The 21,083-nt window shown below is 40.5% G+C and overlaps 1 protein-coding gene across 1 annotated transcript in view; it reads right to left on the minus strand.

The window, feature by feature from the left end:
- Window positions 1-21,083, minus strand: part of LOC139472164 (sacsin-like) — a 37,417-nt gene that overhangs the window by 7,843 nt on the left and 8,491 nt on the right. Inside the window, exons 2-7 of the mRNA XM_071254545.1 lie at window positions 17,552-17,599; window positions 15,736-15,848; window positions 15,372-15,485; window positions 13,966-14,113; window positions 11,528-13,093; window positions 177-10,546 (exon numbers count right to left, since the gene is read on the minus strand). Coding sequence (XP_071110646.1) covers window positions 177-10,546; window positions 11,528-13,093; window positions 13,966-14,113; window positions 15,372-15,485; window positions 15,736-15,848; window positions 17,552-17,555 — 12,315 coding nt within the window. The 5' untranslated portion in view covers window positions 17,556-17,599. The remainder of the gene's footprint in view (window positions 1-176; window positions 10,547-11,527; window positions 13,094-13,965; window positions 14,114-15,371; window positions 15,486-15,735; window positions 15,849-17,551; window positions 17,600-21,083) is intronic.

Here is a 21,083-nt window from a genome sequence, read left to right on the forward strand (position 1 = left end):
GCACATGACGTTTATTCCATCATTTCACGTAGACGTAGTGACCAAACCCATCACAATGCATTATACACCCATAAGTTGATATCTCTACAGCATCTCAGTTATGAAAGATCGTATATGTTCAAGATAAAGATGTAAAAAGAAAGGTTTACTGAGATTACATAAGCAATGAGACCTACCATGTAGCACTGGAAGCAGCTCCAGTTGTAGGCAGATAATGTTTGCATGGTCTCTCTTGCCACTCTCAGATCCTCCCGTGCTTGTCTCATCCACCTCCTGGCCTCCTCAGGCTGAGGATTAGGTTTCTCTGTATGATGAGCCCTGTATGATGACCTGCCTGACCGGGAGTGAAAGCCATTAGAGAAGAAGTCGCCGTCATCATCCCAGTAATGTTCATAGTCATGCCGATGACGTTTGCTCCGGCGGTTCATTTCTTCATAAAACCAGTTGTCAAAGTTGGATCTCTCTGATTTTGGCCTTGCGTTAGTATGTCCTGGGGCTTCATCTATATTTTGACCCTTCTCCAACATTTCAATATAATTCTGTATCCGCTGAAATACTTTGGTACAAAACTCTTCATTACCTTGATTCTTGTCTGGATGCCATTTAAACAACAAACGTTTCTTTACTTTCTCTCTTTGCTTAGTGTCTGGCATTTGCCATGCCACCTTCAATGTTTCACGTATTTCTTTCAGCACACTGTCCATATCAAGAGGCTTGTCTTCAGATGGTGTTGCCTGTTGCTCTTTTTTTCGTGGGACTTCTCCTGTCTCAGTCTCAGGTCCAGGTGTATTTCCCTCATCATGCTGTGACCTATTATAGAAAACAATCTCTCTACACTGAGATCCTTTCTGACGCTGAAACTTGAAAAGATCCAAGGCAGATACTTCTTGTATCCCCTCTTCTCCTACGTCAACGGCATATCTATCAAGAATTGGCAAAGTTTCACTTGTAAGGATTTGTTTCACCTTGGCATAGATATAAACTGGACCTGAGTCTGGATTTGGCAGGGCTGATCCTTCTTGCCCTATTCTATCATCTGTGAGTGGGTCATATATTTCCATTCCAACATATTCCTCCACATCAAACCTAGTAAAGCTATTATCAAGCATCCAGTGGAACTCCTCTGGAATCCTTGTTCCGGGTGGTGGAAATACAGAGTCTTTTATATAGCTGCATATGTAACTTGTGGGCTGGACACTCATTCCATCTAGATAGGCTTTAATCTTTCCTGGATCACTTGCAAGCATACTAACCAGAAAAACTTGGCCAGCTGCGATGTACCCCCCTGTTAGCTTGTTAATTGCTGTGGCCAGTTTACTATGAAGAAGCACTTGATTCAGTTTTCTGGTGTTGATGTAAACAGTTACTTTGTTTTCGTCTTCATAATCAAGAAAACATGATTGCTCTCTGTCACTCCCTTCAACTACCAGGCCACCATGAATCAATACAGTTTTCAGACCTGTGATTTGCTTAATGCTCATATTCGCTAATTTCATCTCAATGTTTTTCAGTTCTGTTTCTGTAAGCTTTTCTACTCTCCCCAAACGCTGGCTATCGTTTATAAGTCTTATGAGGCCAATCACAAACTCTGGATTTGTGATTTTTTGACTGTATTCACTCGAGACTGAACCTTCAGTGGCTTCGTTGTGACTGGTTTCACACATGACCTCATTTGTCATCTGATCAAGAATCTTAGGTCTATATATTTCTGGCAACTGTTCAAATACATCAACTTCATTTGTTTTAGAAATCTCCAGTCTTTTGAAACCAACAAAGTATCTGAAATTCAAAGTCTTTACTCTGTTCTCCAGTGATTCATTATCAGCAATGACCAAACTTGTTGACTTGATCAGTTTGCAGTCTCTGTCCAAGAGGAATAAGTATTGAACTGCTAGAGCGATTTTGTTATCCTTTTCTTCCTTCTGTAAACACTTAAAGAGCATGTCTGTTGCCTTCTGGACGATCTTAAGTTCATTTGGTTCCAGTTTACCATCCGCAGTTGTCTGTGCAAGAACCTGTAGAACCTCAGCATAGTGTTTAGTTGTCACTTCTGCTGCTGCACCAAGCAGGGAAAACAGCTTGAAGTATGGACCAAACTCCACTGGCGCTTTATATATACCTTGCATTGTGTCTGTCCCTGACACTTCTAGCACAACTTGTGATGGTTTTACAAATAATCCTTCTTGAGGTAAAAATACAACGAAAGCAGCCTTTAGTCGTTTCTTCAATTTCTCAGTCAAATTTGAAGTGTTATCTTGAAGAAACGTGTAAATTGATTTGAGAACCATTTCCAGTAGCTCCACCAGACGCGGACCCTTGTGCGGACACGTTTGTTGTCGTTGTTCAAGTGATGTACTTATATTCACTATATGCTGAACCACTGATTCAATGGAGGGTTCCTTCTTTATCCCGAGCAGCAATGCCATTTTCTCTCTGTCCTTTCGTGAATGTCCATTCTTGTAATAATCAGGATCTGCATAGTGGTGAAACATGGCACAACTTGTCCATATATAGTGACAGTGCTTTGAAGACACAGAGTCAGCATATGCTATCAGTTTCCCTTGTTGAAATTGGGGAAGGATTTGTTTTGTCATGTCTTTCTCATTTGATTCCTTCTCCATGTTGTGGGGCATCACAAATTTGATGTTCTTAACTCGTGAGAGAAGTGATCCTTCCAGCAACCCTTCTTGTTTTTCAAACAAGTGATTTGTGAGCAGATTTGATTTGTGTTCCACATCTCTTGGGATAGGTGTGACATTCATGTCCTCTACTGATCTAGCAAACTTCTCAAAATCCTCTTCTGACACCTTTATTACAATTCCAGACTCTTTTAGGAAGGTTACCCACTCTGAACTGTCATATGGTGGTGGTGGAAATTTGTCCTCTGAAAGGAATTCTGCAAATAGTGTCCCTCGTTTCAAGTAATATTCACAGGCCCTGTGCAACGATCCATCTTTGTCTTCAATGAAGTGTAACCGTTTAAGACACTGAATCAGTCTTTTTTGCACACTGCTGTAATTTGATGAAAATGATGTTTTCAACAAATGGTCTCTGACATACCGTAAATGAACAGCTTGAGTGGGTTTTGGGAGATGGCTGAATTTCTCAAGGATAATCTTTTCATATAATTCTTCAGGCGAAAGTATTTGAACCTTTAAAAACTCAAAAAGGTTTTTGTTTCTATCTGAACATTTCAGGAGGCACGTTTTGAGCCCCAATGACCATGTCTCTATTCCATCTTGTGGAATATTGTGATGCTCAATGACAGCATAGACTCTAGCCATTTTCATGTGTTGGCAGGATCCAGATAAATCTTCATAAATGGGCAAGGATTTTAGTAGCTCTGTTGCCATTGGTATTTCAAGTGTCTGTAGATCCTTTAGATTGGTGCAAAAATATTGCTGCAATATTTTAGCTGAACCCTCCTTTATGCCAATAAGTTTGTGAGTGTGTTGTGCAAGTGCCTTGAGTGTAGAAGCTGGTCTTTGGAGATTTGCAACCAATGTCTTTGCTAATTTCACAAATTCTTTACAATTGGAGGCAGTCTCACCAAAATCAAGTTGGGGTACACATAGTTCAGAAAAGATTGTTTGATAGGTAATGTTTATCATATCAAGAAGGTCTAAAATTTTGTCAGAGTCACAAATTGGGAATAAATAGATCACAGTCTGAGATTTCTCAGTTACTTTGGCAGGTATGATGCACATTTGACTCAAAGAGGATAGGCTGGATTTGACACTATCTATATGAGGAGTCATTTTTGATGAAGCAACAATTTCCCTGTGAAGAAAATCCCATATGTCAAGAATCCATTGAGGAGATGGTTTACCACTGCGTTCCCATGGAATTGGAACAGTGCTGATTATATGACCCATTGTGTCTGGCAGAAGAGTGCTGAGTGTTTGAATGTCAAGTTTCCTAAGTGTATCTGATTTATCTGTAAAACCAGAGTACAACTGTTCCATTGATCTATGCATTGCCATTCCTGGTGATCCTTTGATCAACTCCGTAAATACAGTGACAATTATTGGTAGCTGTGAAGTGAAACATCTCAGAATCGAATCTTGTGTCAGCTGGGCACCAAGCAGTTCTGGTCCTATCAGAGTTTCAAGACCTGATACATAAGCAGGAACAATGACTTGTTGGATGATGGCTTCATTCCAAAGTGTGCGGAAAGGATGTGGACCATGCCATAGGTTCCCTCTAGCTTCATGATCTAATGCAAAATGTCCGTTAATGTGCACGGGGAGTTTTGTGGTGATGCGGAGGGGTAACATACAAAATGCTTTTCCATGCACTGTATTGTCATCCAGAGGTATTGCTACACCACCTCGTGGTAACATACCAATCTTGCCATCTCTTTGGCATTCTTTAAGAATTTCAGGAACTTTACTGTTATCAGCAAAGCCACACTTATGAACAACCAGCCACCTTTCTTGTTTTCCTTCAAGGCTCTTCACTTTCAGTACTACCTTTGTCTGCTTAGTGACATCCTGCTCTTTGTGTTTGACATAGGTTTGTAAACCTGATGCATACTTTTTTAGGCCAGCATGTTGGTCACTTATTTCCGCACTAACTGAAAAATCTTCAACAAGTTTCCCATCTTTCGTCACTGAATGTATTGATATGTTCTTGATATTGTGAAGAAACAACAGAGACTCTGCCATTTCATTTCTGAAATCCTTTAGCAGTTGTTCAATGCCCATTTTCCCTTCAATTGGAATTTCTTCATCAGATATATCAGACACCATTTCTTTTGTTCTCAGTGGCAGACGGAACAGGGTCCCTGATTCTCCAAAGTCTATAACATCTGTAAGATAGCATTTGAATATGTCCTGAAAATTGTACTGCAGCTCAGCAGCAGGGAATCTACAACCAGGGGCTTCAGATGTTGCCCATGGAATGTACTTCAGATTAGGATCTAAGAAACATACAGTTTCTGGTGTCTCTGGGCCAACTGTGAAAAAAGATGGAACATCAGTTAAATGGTACACAGCATTAAAGCCTACACCATACTGTCCTGTCTTCAGGGCATCATCAGATTTGCTTCCAACGCCAAGAGATTGAATCCCCTCAAAGTCTTTCTCTGTAAAACTACTGTTGTTCCAAACACACAAAGCAGGGCCCTGTAAAGGTTTCCAATTATCGGAAAATACATTTTGAGTAGGATGGTTTCTGAAATCTTTGATGAATTTTAGCTCAGTAGCTCCTGCATCATCTGCATTTTGAAGAAGTTCCTTCATGATTGATGAATCCCTTGGATATCCTTCAAGGATTCCCCTCAGTCTCGTTGTCAGTTTCTCACGTTGGCCAAATGAAGTTGCTGACCATGGTAACAGTACTTTCTCAACACTGGCATGTATCAGTGTCTTGACTTTGAAATGTAGGGCTACGTCTTTTGATATGGAGGGATGAACAATTTGTATTCCTGAATCTTTCTTCAGGCGACTACAGTCGTCAAGACAAAGATCAGTTGCAAGCTTCAGGGAGTTTTCAGTGTCTGGTAAAAAGATCTGCCATAATTCAGAGTTGACACAGCTTTCCTTCTCTGACAACTTGCATAATAAGTTAGCCATGTTGACATATTTAGTCACATCTTCCTTTCTCATTGGTTTATCCTTGTATGTTTCAGCCATCTTGTCAATTTGCTCTTTCACACAATCCACATCAAAGTGTTCCTTGATTCCAATAACCCGCAGGAAGTTCTTGTATAGATATCTTTGTGTTGGTTCAATTTGATACAGATATGGATGTAGGTTATACTCCAGATGAAATGCAACTTGCTGAGGAAACACTAGCATTTTATCATTAAGTATAACTTGCTTGCCTTTAAGCTTTGCTATAAGGTCATGCTCTGGAGAGGTGCTGTCAACCTCCTTGCACAAAGCATCCAGGTGTTTATACAGGTTGTTTAAGATTTTGATTGATTCCTTACTCAGCTGAACTCCTGTGAGTATTTGTGTTGAAATGTGGAGCAATTGTTCACAAGCAACTGTTGCAGTAACAGATTTTGTGTCTTGAACACCAAGCCAAATTAGAACTTCTTTTAAAGAAAATAATCCATCCAGTTTGTATGAGTCAAGCAGAAGGTTACAACATCCAACTAAATCAGCTTCTTCATGAAAGAACAACTGAACAGGTGTTGAGAATACTGAAACTGTATCACCTTTCCACGTGAAAGGCCAATCTCTGGGTTTCTGCATTACTGGGAGAAAGGCCATGGTGGATATTTGCTGTCTTGCATCCTCTCCACATTTATGGAATCGCCTCCCACGGGTGCTGCTGTCATACTCATTGATATATTGTAGAATGTAGAGACACCTCTTCTCGGCTCGAGTATTATCCTCGAGACTCAGGTCTTGTACTGTTTCTATCCTTCCTATAATTGCATTCCACGGAAGAACATTTTCTACCATACCCAGGCAACATAACTGCTTCAGGATTTCATGCCTTTCAAATGCCTCACCTGGAAAAATCTCTTCTGATTCAGTAAATAGTTGGGAAACCTTTCCTCTTGGATGGACTAGCTCCTTTGGCTTTCTTAGTTTTCCATTTGGTTTTGAAGGAATGCATTCATACTTCTTCAATAAAGCATCAATATTTGGAACGCACTGTTTGACAGCATACAATGTCAGTGACTGACGATCTGAAGAATTTACCAGTTCAATATTTGGTAAGAAAACCTCCTTGTAGAAATCTTCAGTACTGACAACACGACTGTTGAAGGTTTCTGTAAGACCAGCTGATATGAAATTTTGGTAAATTCTTTCAGGTAGGTCAATAACTGTATCCTTTTCCCAGAATCTTTGAAGTACCCCGACAGCAGTTTTTCCAATGAACTCATTGTATGCTAAAGATGGGGACAAAAATATGGAGTTCTTGAATGCTACATAATTCACTGGATCACCTTGCAGAAAGACTTTGTATTCCTCTTCAGTGATCACCTTGTAAAAACTTGTCACAATGGCTGGTTTCTCAAGTGAATTTTTAGCATTTACATCCTTGTTCAACATGACACCAGGCCACAAGTTGTAATAGGCCTCGGCATCCTTCTGAGTAAGATTCTCGAGTCCTGTCAGAGTGCAGATTATTGTTCGACTGATAACCTCAGTTTCTAAGTGTTTGTTCCAGGAACCAGGAATTGATGTTTTGTCGTCCTCTGTTTTTTCACACAATCGCCTCCTGTCTTCTGTCAGCGCAAACTGTGCATTGATGTGCATGGCGAATTGTGTAGATGGGAGGGGCAAAGGAAGAAAGCAGTATAAGTGTCCGACACAGAAAAAGCTCTGACATTCACGAAGTGAGCTCATTTGAATTATGTCACCACTTGTGCTTAGTGGAACAGCAGTTGAAGCTAAAGGGAGTAGGCCTTTTATTGTGGCAAATTGTCCTGGAACTGTTTTTCCCATGGACCATGTTATCTGCCAGTTTGTATTGTCCTGATGGACTTTAATGCCAAAAGAGTTTGAAAATTCTGTGGTTGTCTTGACAGAAACATTCACCCTTTCTATTAAATAGTCTTCCCTTGAATCCATGTTGCACTGTTTTGAGAAGTGACTGAGGGTGTTAATTTGAGGATTGTGCGGTACCTTTGCCTGGTTAAACACAGAAAACTGATCATCTGTTTTCTTTTGAACTGAAAACAAAAGTTCACACTTGTCAACAGAGGCTCCATTTGGTAGGTAATATACTTCCATTAACTTTACATTTTGTGTGTACAATAATAGATTTCCAGCACCTTTGACCAAAATCTCCAGGAATGTTTTCATCTCTGATTTTGAGTAATGAAGATGTTTTATTTCACTTTTTTCTGCCTGTTCTGCTGTTCGCAGAGGAAATCGAAACAATGTCCCTTTGCAAATATCCCCCTTGCCTTTCTGTCCTATGTCACAGCCAAACACTCCATCAAATGGCTGAAATTGACCTCGCATCGTCTGCAGCATTCTCCTATTTTTGACGGAGGATAGATCTGCTTTCAGTCCTGGTCTGCCCAGATAGGTCCGATGTGGATCAAATATAACTACAGTGTTTCCACTGATGAAGCTTGGGACATCTGTCAAGTTATACACAGAATTGAAACCAAGTCCAAAACGACCAAGCTTTGTTGCATCATCTTCTTTCGTAGCACCACCAAGATCCTGAATGTTTAGAAAATCATCCTCCGTAAATTGTGCATCATTGTATGACCACAAGGCAGGACCTTGAAGGGATTCCATTCCTTTATTCATCAAAGATGTTCTAGCACTACTATTGTGTCTCTCATCATAGAGGAACATCACTTTGGTTGCTTTGGCATCTTCTGCATTTTGTATTATCTCTTTTGGTACTGAAAATCCATCTGTATATCCTCTAAGGATCCCATTTAACCGCTTGGTTAATGACTCATGCTGGCCACAGTTAAGATCAAAGGCCTCTGTCCCCTCCATAACCCTCTCAGTCAAGAGAGATGCTCCAAAATACCTAGCTGTCTCTTCAGATATATCACTGTGTACAAAGTAGAGCTTCTCTTCCTCTTCACCATCTGTTGTCTGTTCCAGAAGCCATTCAGCATTGCAAAAGGTACAGTCTTCAGCAGATTTCAAAACAAGGGACTTGGAGTATTCATCTTGGTGAATTGGCAAAATAATTTCATTTGAATGGAATTTGTATGATTTCAACGTGTTAATGATGTGAAAAATGATTTGGAGATCTTCTTGCATATCATCTGAATTATCCATTCTGGCTTGAAGGTGTTTATGCTGAATCTCCTTGAGAACAGAAACCAACATTTCAGGACTTTGTTGTTTCTGCCCACCTACAGCTTCTACAATGTCTGCAATACCAATCCAAAGCTTTGGCAAACAAAATCTGTAAGGTTTGAGCTCAATGTCCTTTCGTTTTGATTTCATGGTCCAAATTTGACTGGCAAAATGAAATTCTGAATTGATCCAAATAAACTTCATTTTGCGAAGCCTTTCCTTGCATGCTTTTGTCATCGAGGAAACATTTTGCTTTGAAAGATACCTGTACAGGTCTTTCATTACTTCCATGTACTTGTGTTCTGTATCCTGTTGGGGCTGATATGATGCAATTGTTAGGTCCATATGCTCCAACACTTGATGAAGTGGTGGTTCAGATACCAATTGAAATGCACTGATGATATCTTTTGGAAGTTTTGCAACTGGGGAAACTGATCCTATAACATTCAGATGATTCTCATTCCACACATTCCCAAGTCGTTCAAGCAAGCAGCTATTTTCTTCTCCAAACAATCTCAATGTGTCTGGATAACCTGTTCTCCTTACTAGACGTGGAACAAATCTTACTTGTAGTAGGCTTTTCAAAGAATGTTTATAAGGTTTTGCAAGACGTGCCTTCAGAAAAGCAAATAAAGCTTTGCCTTTCCTAGCAGCAACTTCAAACTCATTTGTCCCAAGAAGGCTTTCTATGACTGCACCAGTATGGCAAAGATGTGCATCTGTGACATCTGTCACTGTTTTTAGTCCAAGCATTTTCAGTCCCTGTAATAAAGATGAATCCATGAATTCATTGGCAGGAAATTTATCTTCTCTTTCAAACAACATGCAGAGTTCTGGCTGTGGCTCAAATAGATCACAAACCCTAAACTGCTCACTCATTTCATCTGTAGTAAGGAATTGTATTCTTTTAGCAAGCTTTAGTATGGCTTGATTTGTGAAGAAATGACATTCTTTCAGAAGGTGTAGCATAAATACTTTAACATCATTCCTGTTGTATTTATCGTCTCCATTTGCCATTAACTTCAGAATGTTGAGTGTAACTTCATCTCGAGTCACTTGTCTTGCATCAAGTAGTTGAGATAGGGCAGCAGTAGTGGCTGGACTGCACCGTAAATAAACTTCTGGATAGGGCACAACCAGTTGGTCTGCTGGCTCCAGAAGTTTAATCTGTTCAATGGTTGTATCCATGTCCAAGTTGTCTGTTGTCAAGTTTTCTGTTTTTGCAAATAGTTCCAGTTTCTGCAGTACTTCTTTGGCTGAACTGCTCAGACATTTACATTTGCAAAGAAACTCAATCAAAGACCATTTTTCATCATCTTTTGCAAAATTGTTAAAATTAGATACCTTCTCCAAAAGTGTATCCTTCTGTGCAACATCTTCAAGGACACTGATGACACCTTCAAAGGATGGATATTTGATAACATCTCCGATAATGGAGGCATTTCTCTTGAGAGCATCAGGTATCTTTGATAGCGGGATGATATCAAGGTGTTCCAAAGCCAAACCTAGTCTTTGATCCAAATCACCAACAGTCTTCACATTCATGCAAATGAAACTTGAAGATACAGGATAAAGAGGCATTGTTCCATCAGCAGTGGCTTCCCCAGGGATAAGTAAATCATCTGGAAATTTGTCTTTGACATCTATGACATGTTTTGTGATGTACTGCCATACAGAGTCAAGCCATTCTGGACTAAATTGAGAATCAGATGTCACAGTTGCAACCCCTGAAGGAAACTGCACCTCCATGCACTCTTTAAGAAGGCGTGCAAAGGGCTCAGGTGACAATCTTTGAATGTTGAACATTCCTGAAAATTAAAGGAAACAAAAAGTGTACAACACAACACAACACAACACACCACACCACTATGCACTTCCAGCCTTATGACATTACTTGAAGTTTAGGGACACACATTCCTTCATCACTATGTGGATATCAAATTCTAACCGCTACATGTGAAAGGTCTTTTCAAATATGTAAATGCCTAAATGAGAGAGAGAGAGAGAGAGAGAGAGAGAGAGAGAGAGATATCAAATTCTAACCACTCAATGTGAAAGGTCTTTTTAAGTATGTAAATGCCTAAATGAGAGAGAGAGAGAGAGAGAGAGAGAGAGAGAGAGAGAGAGAGAGAGATATCAAATTCTAACCACTCCATGTGAAAGGTCTTTTTAAGTATGTAAATGCCTAAATGAGAGAGAGAGAGAGAGAGAGAGAGAGAGAGAGAGAGAGAGAGAGAGAGAGAGAGAGAGAGGGATATCAAATTCTAACCACTCAATGTGAAAGGTCTTTTTAAGTATGTAAATGCCTAAATGAGAGAGAGAGGGATATCAAATTCTAACCACTCAATGTGAAAGGTCTTTTTAAGTATGTAAATGCCTAAATGAGAGAGAGAGAGAGAGGGAGAGAGAGAGAGAGAGGGATATCAAATTTTAACCACTCCATGTGAAAGATCTTTTTAAGTATGTAAATGCCTAAATGAGAGAGAGAGAGAGAGAGAGGGATATCAAATTCTAACCACTCCATGTGAAAGGTCTTTAAGTATGTAAATGCCTAAATGAAAGAGAGAGAGAGAGAGGGGGGGGGGATCAAATTCTAACCACCCCATGTGAAAGGTCTTTATAAATGTGTAAGTGCCTAAATGCGAAATAGAGAAAGAAAATTACTTTACTCTATCCTTACTGTTGTCGTGACAGTGATATTGGCCTTAACTCAGTAGGAATGTAGGAAAAGAGCCAAACTCATTCAACTGACAATGAAACATACATTCAACATTATTAAAGAGACCAACCTTTTTTTGCCATATCTTGAAGATAGTGTCCAGTAGTACCGTCATGAAGAACAAATCTATGTCCCAGGCCTGGAAACATGTTTATATCATCTTCATCCTCGCACAGAAATACAGGCTCTGCTTCCCCAAATGTCGTGAAGGATCCATCTGCAAGAGGAAGAAGTCTCACCCCACGAAGACACTGAAAGGTGTCCTCTGTACATATGAACTCAAGCAGATGCAGCTTCTGTTGGTCTGTTATTCCTGGATAAAGGTTCTTGGACTGAAGGGTTTTTGAAAGTCCATCTGGTGTCACAAATTTCAGTTGATCTAGATCTGGGTAGTAGGATCGCAATGCCTCATGCAAATGAGGTGGGACTACAACAATATTTTCCTGACTCATTTTGTAGGTAACAACAATTGTTTCTTGGATTTCAGACGAAACTTTCGAAGGTACAAAGAGGATTCCATTTTCAGCATTTATCCACTTGCCTCCATCATTTGGGGTGTAGAGGCTTCGTTCTCTGAACATTAACTTGTAAAATGCTTCACAAAGTCCTTTCCAGTTTTCACGTATTTGTGATTTATCAGGCAGCGCACGGTATATCTTCTCTACACAAGTCTCATCTCTTCCTTCCCTTTGCCAATACATGATCAACTCTTGTATGAGACTGACATATGTTTGAGGGAACACCTCGAGGAGTAAACACTGGTTCCATCGTATCGCTTTATCCATCTGGGATTTGTTCTTCGTTTGATCTGCTGTTGGCCACTTGATATGTCTACGGTTCTGACTCAGTGCAAAATGACCATGGACATGAATAGGTAGGCCTGTGGGACTCTGCGCCTCAAGTGGCAAGGGCAGAAAACAAAATATATGCCCGGTTTGCTCCTGTTCAAGGGCGAAAGCTAAGCCAACACACGGGCATGATGCAAAGGCTTTGTCAAAGCACAGTTTCTTGAATGATTTTGAAATTTTTCCATCTTGAAAGTGCTGAATCACGAGCCATATGCTGTTGTTACAGTTCTGGTGTGTGGACATAAAGTCACATGTTTCTACTTTCATGTAGTATATCTTCTCAATTGGCGATTTTGGTAACCCTCCCTTCAGTTCCTTTATGGATTCTACAAATTCTTTTCTAATATTTACAGTGTCTCCTACATAGCTACTCGTGTCAACAGTGAAAAGAGTCTCACAACTGTTTTCTGGAACTTGCTTTCCAAAGAGACTTGCACCTTTCTGACAAACCTGAATCCTTGACAATGACTTCAGGAAGAGCAGCATATGAGGGGCCTCAGCTTGGAATGCACTGAAGAGATCTTGTATTTTATTATCATCATAAATATTGTCTGACAATTCTGTCACTTCTCCTCGGAGGGGAAACCAAAATAGAGTGCCTTTGAAGAATCCATCCTGGAGTGTTTGGGCTGAAAACCCAAATATACCATCCAGAACTCGAAGCAACAAATCATTGGAAAATCCAATCCTGTCCAGTCTGCTTATATAGCACACCATCCTTGGGTCATCTTCCCACATGTACGGATCTAGTAACAGGATGTTGTGACCAGATATGATCAAAGGCACATCTGAAACAAAATAAAGATACTGATGTAAGTGAGCGCATAAACACTATAGATGTAGTCAGCTACATTCCAACTATATCAAATTTGCCTGTGAATTGTGTCTAGGCAAGCCAGTTTGTTTGTTTGTTGTTTAACACCGCACTGAGCATTATTCCAGCTATATGATGGCCGTCTATATATAATCGAGTCAGGACCAAACAATCCAGTGATCATCATGAGCATCGATCCATGCAATTGGGATACATGCATAAACCATGTCAGAGAGCCTGACCACCCGATCCCGGTAGTCGCCTCTTATGACAAGCATAGTCATCTTTTTACGGCAAGCATGGGTTGCTGAAGACCTATTCTACAGGCAAGCCAGTGACCAAAAGCACTAGAAAAATCCACGCTTTCAAAGCAGAATGACACACATTCAGATAAGTCCGCCCAATCATCTCAAATAACATGCTTAGATGCAGGTTACTGGTTGCAGGGACAAATCCTACCTCTAATACCCTCTAATGTGTTCAATGTTATGTAACATTACATCCCCTTCTAGCCAAAGGTGATGCACATGGAATCCTGTCGGCATTGTAAGGCATTGTAATTCAGCATGTCGTAAACCCATGATCCCCAGATTCGCCCTGATTGTAGTTTGCAGCACGGTACTTGTGCTCGTGCTCGTGCTCGTGCTCGTGGATTTCACCACAGTTAATGTCTTCGGGTTCCGTGAATCTGACATGATGGACGTAATTTAATTTAATAGAAATACTGTGGAATTTGGCGTCAAGCCAAACCCACCCACTCTAACATGAAACCTGAATGGATAGGCAACCATGCTTGGACAAAAAGATAGGTGAAACTGACATCCACAAGACAAAATATGTTTGTACCTGTCAGATGAAAGACTGACTTGAATCCCAGTCCAAAGCGACCAACTTTAAGAGGCTCCTGTTCCTTGATACTACTCTGTAGCATCCTTATGCCATCCCAGTCTTCATCAGTGAATACACCATCATTGTACACACATAAGCCAGGACCCTAAAAGTACACCACATACAAGCTTATACAAAGATATTTTTATCTGTTATGACAATAATGAAAATATCCTTTCAAAACATTCTACCACAAAATGACTCCATAATGTTTTATCTGATATCAACAGATATACAAATTTATAAATTTATTAAAAAAATACATCTCGTGAATGGCATGTGTTTTAGTCTAAACATAACATGAAATATTACCAGCCGCAAAGCATACGGTTGCTCTTCTTATCAACAATCCTGATACTGAACAGTGTGACTGACTCAGTTGGCAAATGATCACAGCTCACGTGTACATGCTGACTAACATGGTGGTCAGTCTAACTTCGTAAAGAGGTATAAATGTATATCAAGTGACATCAGTAAATGACATAATCACAGATAGCTCCTGAGTTCATGTAGGACTGTTCTGAACCAGAATTGCTTGCAATAACTTTGTGTCTACCCATGAGAACTGTAACAACAGCACATGGCACGTAAATCCATGTAACTCAGCATTACTGGAGGACTAGACGCAGGCATATTGGCAGTTCAATAAATGTTCACTTTTCTTAGTCAGTTAAACTGTAAGATGAATATCATTCATGATTACTGTAATTCTACATTATTAGAGAAAGTCTCACTTTGACACAAGTCACTTAATACACCCACACTAACTTACATTAAGAAATTGGCACTGTGTTGCCGATCAAAGTCAGTTACCGTATTCGACGTAATAAGCGCCCCGCTCAAATAAGCGCCCACGACGATATTTGCTGATATATTAGCTAGTGAACAATCCCAATTAGCACCCCTTCCTATTGATCAATGTACACAAGACTTATTTATTCGCGTAGAATACACACTCGTGTGTTATATGCACCCTTAATTATGGGCAATTAAATTCTGGAAAACTATATCTGTCGTACATAAACATTTCAGGCTATCACCATAAACCACGAAATTCATCTTTCAACTCTGTTTTTTCACCAAAATAATATTCTAATAAGAGCCCCCTATTTCTAACTTTGAGAGCACCTAGGCGCTTATTACGTCGAATACGGTAATCATGAAAATATTGTTTACACCTGTTATAAATTCACCTCAATCATACACTTACATGCCCTCACAAAACACCAGTAACAAAAGGTGGGAAATGCTCCAGACGGTTATATGAGCTACAATGGAAGAATACTTTCAGTAGACAGTTCCATATTTCTTTCCTCGATCAATATCAATAGATCCCTTTTGGGTGAGATTACATGTATATATACCTTGAGGGTCCGAAGATGTGGGAAGCCATCAACTGACGAGGGACTGAAGGGACGCCCATCATACAGAATCTTCACTTCCGTGGCATCAGCATCCTCGGCATTCTGTATCAGTTCCTGTAGATAAAAGCGATAAAACACTTTTCATACGATTTGTTGTACGGTTCAGACTATACCATGAGCATGTGTTTATGAATCACTACCAAACACTGATAATACCAGGTGTTCGCGAGCGTATCGTGCCCCACCGTTGGCACCTGTCACAAACAGCATGTTCGATTGTACCTCAAAACATGCAGGAATGTCAGACTCTATATATAAACAGTAAAGGGTGTACCTATGAAAGGAGAACCCCCTTATGTTTTACCTTAAGGATCTGTCCATCATCAGGGTATTGGTCCAGGACCACTTTTAGCTGTTTGATGAGGGAGGGGAGTCTCATGCTGGAGAACCCCTCCCTCGGGCGTCCGCCGGGGGCACCTGTCAAACACAGAGAACATGGTGTGAGGGCATCAAGGGACATATAGTAGTCTAGTAAGATCTGCTGCAAAAAATATAATTGTAATTGTTATTATCAAATAAATAATTTTCAAATATTTCTCAAGTTGCTTAAATGTGATGAATGAATTGAGTAAAATAACACTAAAGTCCACTTTGGCTGCAAGCACATTTGCAGAAAGGTTCGAATCTGGTTTTCAAAATGGCTGCCACTGTAGCCATATTGAAAAATTTATCTATTTTTACAAAATGTCCTGAAATTTGGTATATGTATTTGTTGCTCAACAGACCTAGATTCGACCTTTGCGCTTCAACCATACTGAAAGTTGAAACTTTTTATGTCCATTACTAAACCCTTTTCTTTCAAAAAGTATTGAAATTTGGTATATATGTAGTGAGTAGTGGGCTATCTGTTCCGTTTTTCGTGTTCTGTTCCGTTTATTTTTGTCCTATATATGATCTTTGCACTTTGACCATGCTCTTTAATTCCCCGAAAATGCATTTTCTAGCACTGTAAACATCATCTCCTTAGACACCTGTGGATCAATGAAACTCAGACTACACCTGCTCTTTCCCGCCAATGATGACAGCTACATTTGTCCAAGAGTTTTGAATCCAGTTTTCAATATGTATGCGTCAAATTTGGAAATGTCATCCACAAGTTCACCAAAAAAACTTCTTGAAAGCTCACCTAAAGCCTTGAATGATGTAAAAACAACCTGATCAAACAACAATTGAGCAAGATTCCTACTACTGGAAAATTGAAGTCATCCCTCTTGTCATATGTGACAGGCCCTTGTGGTCGGGGAGGTTTGTATGGGTCAGTATTCTATTTGAATTCCTTAGAAGTTGACGGATGACGGTAGGCACAGTTTATGGATAACAACTTCTTTATTTACATAAGGGGACATTTCGGTACAGAACCTAATTCTGTTGTCAAGCTAGGCTGAATAATGTGGATGGTACAGAATATATATAGTAGACTATGGTAACTGTTATATATATTCTGTACCATCGCCTTTACAGTGAATAAATAAGTTGTTATCTATACATTGTGTCTACTTTGCAGTATTTTATTTGAGCTATGGTGTCCCAAATACACTGTGTATAATTACACTGTACTAAAATTGAAATTTGAATTATATACTATAATAAGGAGAAAGAAGGCCATAATGTAAGTTTAGTGATGGACTGTACATCTCAATTTATCATGAGTCAGATTTACCAGATTTACCTTTCCCCCTTTGTCTCCCCGGGGCCACGGGTGGCCCAGTCATCTAAGGCACTGCGATGTTGTGCAGAGTTGCGTCCCTTGGACACGCCAGAAACCTATGATTGTGTGTTCGAATCCCAATTATGTTTCTAGGTTTGTCAGCACCATACCCGTGCTCGTGGGTTTCACCGAAGTGGTTAACGTCTGAGACCTGCATCACTTTGGGCTTTCCTCCCACATTTAAACTGACACACGGTGATATAACTGGAATAATGTTGAAAGCGACGTTAAATCCAACTCACTCACTCTTTGTCTCTCCCCAACCCAAACAACCTCACCTCCACCCACGCTTGACCTATATGTCTATTATCGAAAGTGTTGTCACTCTAAATCTTCATACAATAGATCCCTCCGAGGGATTGGGCTCACTGTACTCTTGTATTTCAAGCTCAGGTGGGTCCTTTTGACTTACTCATATCCCGTTTTGGAGAGCTAGTTCCGTAACACTGTCAGACGTTATCTGAAGCAAAGAAAAACATGTTGCGTACAAATATAACAATCCAAATGCTCTTTGTTTTCATCAATTTGGTAAAGGTATGGACTTAAATGGAATTAGATAGGTACTGGGTGAATGAGAAAATGGATGAGTGAATGAGAAAAAGTAGGAAAAGAGAAGGAAAATGTTAATTTTGTCATAGCGACTGATTTACGACTACCATTATCTGAAGTACATTTGACTCCAAAGGCAAATCACCCTGTAACCATGTCTCCATAACTTAATTGTCATTACGTTTTAGACGCTAATCCCCGTTGTTAATCCTCACCAACATTTCATTGTATATTGACTGACAGCCAACCTGGGCTACTTTATCACTTCCCGTTCATTACTGTTATTTACAGTATGACATTTATTGCCTTAATTGTTCATCCCCTAGAAGTCCCATGTCCAGAGCAACGTCATTGTCTTTCCATTGTTGTTCATCACTATATATGTGCTACCATTACACACGCCACAAGGCAGCATTATAAGCCCAACCCTGTTTAATATCATGATCAATGATCTTTTTGAACATGTCAACTTTCCTACCCAAACTTCTAAGTTCGCTGATGACGGAGCAATATGGGTAAAGCACAGAGATATTTCACAAATCAGAAAAAAACTCCAGTCAGCCCTGGACGGAGTAGATCAATGGTGCAATATATGGGGATTCACCCTTTCAAGTGAAAAAACTGTTGGAGTTCTATTCAAACGCCGGGGGAAAGATGCTATGATACCCCGTGTCTCCATAAAAGGCAAACCTATCAAATTCGAAAAATCTGCAATATTTCTTGGGGTGATCCTTGATCAACACCTCACTTGGCGCAAGCATATAGAATATGTCGAAAACAGATGTCAAAAAGACCTGAACGTATTACGGGCAATTTCATGCACATCTTGGGGCACATCGAGGGACACTCAGCTGGACCTCTACAAAGCCCTTATCAGATCAAAAATTGACTATGGTTGTGAGGCTTTTCATTCAGCATCAAATACTGTCTTGAGGCGCCTAGACAGAATACAATACAAAGCCCTAATGCTAGCCACAGGCGCAGCGACAGGCACCTCACTAGAAGCACTACAAGTAGAAACGGGAGAACTCGCATTGAAACTAAGAAGAGAGCAGGCAATATTATCGTTCTGGGGACGAACATCAAACCCTTTGGTTAAAAAGATATGGCAAGACAAAAACACTCCAGATGAAGCCCTAGCTCGAAAAAATCCCTCACTAAAGCCATCTGGGATATTAGTACGTGAACTCATTCAAAGTCACAATTGCGATGACATTCAGCCTCCAGAAAGTCACTACAAAGGGTTACACCCTCCCTGGACTTTAAAAACTCCCAAAGTTGACAACTGCTTTAACATCAGAAGTTACTAAAAGAGAAAACTCAACCCTACTACGATCAGCAGCTATCACTAAAATTCAAACTACCTGGGACAGCTGGGCCCATATATACACTAATGGATCCAAGAATCCTATCAACAACAGTGTTGGTTACGGGATCCGTATCCACAGCTCCAAACCCCAAGCACATTCAGTTCGCTTGCCTGATGGTCAGTCAGTATTCACGGCTGAATTGGAGGCAATTCATCATGCACTCAAACTCATACCGGAACTCCCGGAAGCAAAGGCAATCGTCCTATCAGACTCGCTAAGTGCACATCAGGCCATCAGTGGCAGAAACTCAAACTCCAGGCCAAACAGTCAACAATATTCTGTACGAATATACAAAACTATCGGACCAAGGGCAACAGGTGGAGCTGTGTTGGATCCCCTCTCACATAGATATTCATGGAAATGAAAAAGCAGACTCACTGGCGAAGCTAGCTCTAGACAAAGCGGATATACAGCCTATTCCCTTTAGTAAACTAGAGATAAAAAGCAAAATCAAAGCCTCCATAGCAGAAAAATGGCAAGCCGAATGGGACGCAAGTAAGATCGGCAGATGGCTATACAAAATTCAACCCAAGGTCCAACAACGGCCAAACTCATACTCAAATGAAAGGAAAATTTAAATTGCTATCTCACGCCTCAGACTTGGTCACAGAAAGCACTATGACAAGGTTTGTTCATCTCGCAATCAGGCTGAAACCATTGACCACGTGTTACTAGAATGTCAAGACCATGCCCCAGCCCGGGCTAGGTTAAAACAAGAATTGCAGTTAGATCTGCTATCTGACATTGATCTCCTAAAGCCAAGAGATGCAATAGCGAAGGCAAAACTAACTCTATTTCTGAGAGATGGACAGCTGCTCGAACGTATATAAACAGAGCAGCCAAGGATAAAAATGAAATCATATCAATATAAGAAAATAGAAATCATATCAATGCAAAAACAGAAATTATGTGAACACCGAACTTACAATAGATATGTGAACCCTTCTCACACACAGGAGTCCCAAAGAGGGACAGGTCAGCCGAAATTGCCTAGGCAGAAGGTGACCTCTTAAACACCTAATGCAACAACAACAACAGTTACTATGGCTTCAAACTCACCTTCCCCAACCAAGATACACTTCCACATACCAGCAGACACCCAATAATAGACGGACTTAACATTACATGGCAGGTGCCCAAATGGTTCACACAAATACAAGGGGTAATATACATAGACCACAGGGACACACAAGAGGACATCCAAGACTACATCAACATGGCAAACAAAATCCACTCACAACCCAAGATCATGAATTTCAAAATCATCAACAATCGCACACCCATCCCGGGCAGGACAACCACCCAAACAGTATTTCTGACATTCAAAACAACAAATCTCCCAACACACATCATTTTCGGCACACTCACATATAAAGTAAACCCCGTTAGGAAAAATCCCACCCAATGCACCATCTGCCACTCCTTCAATCACCCTACATCCACCTGCAGACAACCACCCATGTGTCAGAAATGCGGCTCGTCTAGACACGAGGCCGCAGAATGCACATGGGCCCCATACTGCACACAATGTAAAACAGAGGGTCATACAGCAACTCAAAACACCTGCCCGATAAAACAAACACATATCCTCAAGCTAAATAAACACATCACAAAAGACAACCTACCAAAACCCGCCACAATCCCAACTTACAACTCCATACCTGAATACCTTGACCTAGACACTACATCTGACTCCATGTCCGGCTCCCTCCCTGAACCCCCACCTCCCCCTCCACGCCCCCAAAGAAACAAATGCAAACAACTCTTTGCCACCCATAACCCGCTCAAATACAAACAAACTTATCGAATTTATATCAGCAGCCATCCTCATTAAAAAACCCACCCCCAATGAAACTCCACTCCCTGGCCCGGCTCGCAAACCTCTACCATAAAACATTTCAAAACTTTCAAGCAGCCATCAGGGCACTTGAATGAAACCCCTCCTACCATCTTCCAAATTAGCCCCGGAACACCATGCCATCCAGAATCAAATCCCCCTTCATTCTAAAACCCGATAATGGTGTT

This window comes from Haliotis cracherodii, unplaced genomic scaffold, assembly GCF_022045235.1.
Source record: "Haliotis cracherodii isolate W230 unplaced genomic scaffold, xgHalCrac1.p SCAF_1, whole genome shotgun sequence".
In the NCBI taxonomy this organism is placed as follows: domain Eukaryota; kingdom Metazoa; phylum Mollusca; class Gastropoda; order Lepetellida; family Haliotidae; genus Haliotis; species Haliotis cracherodii.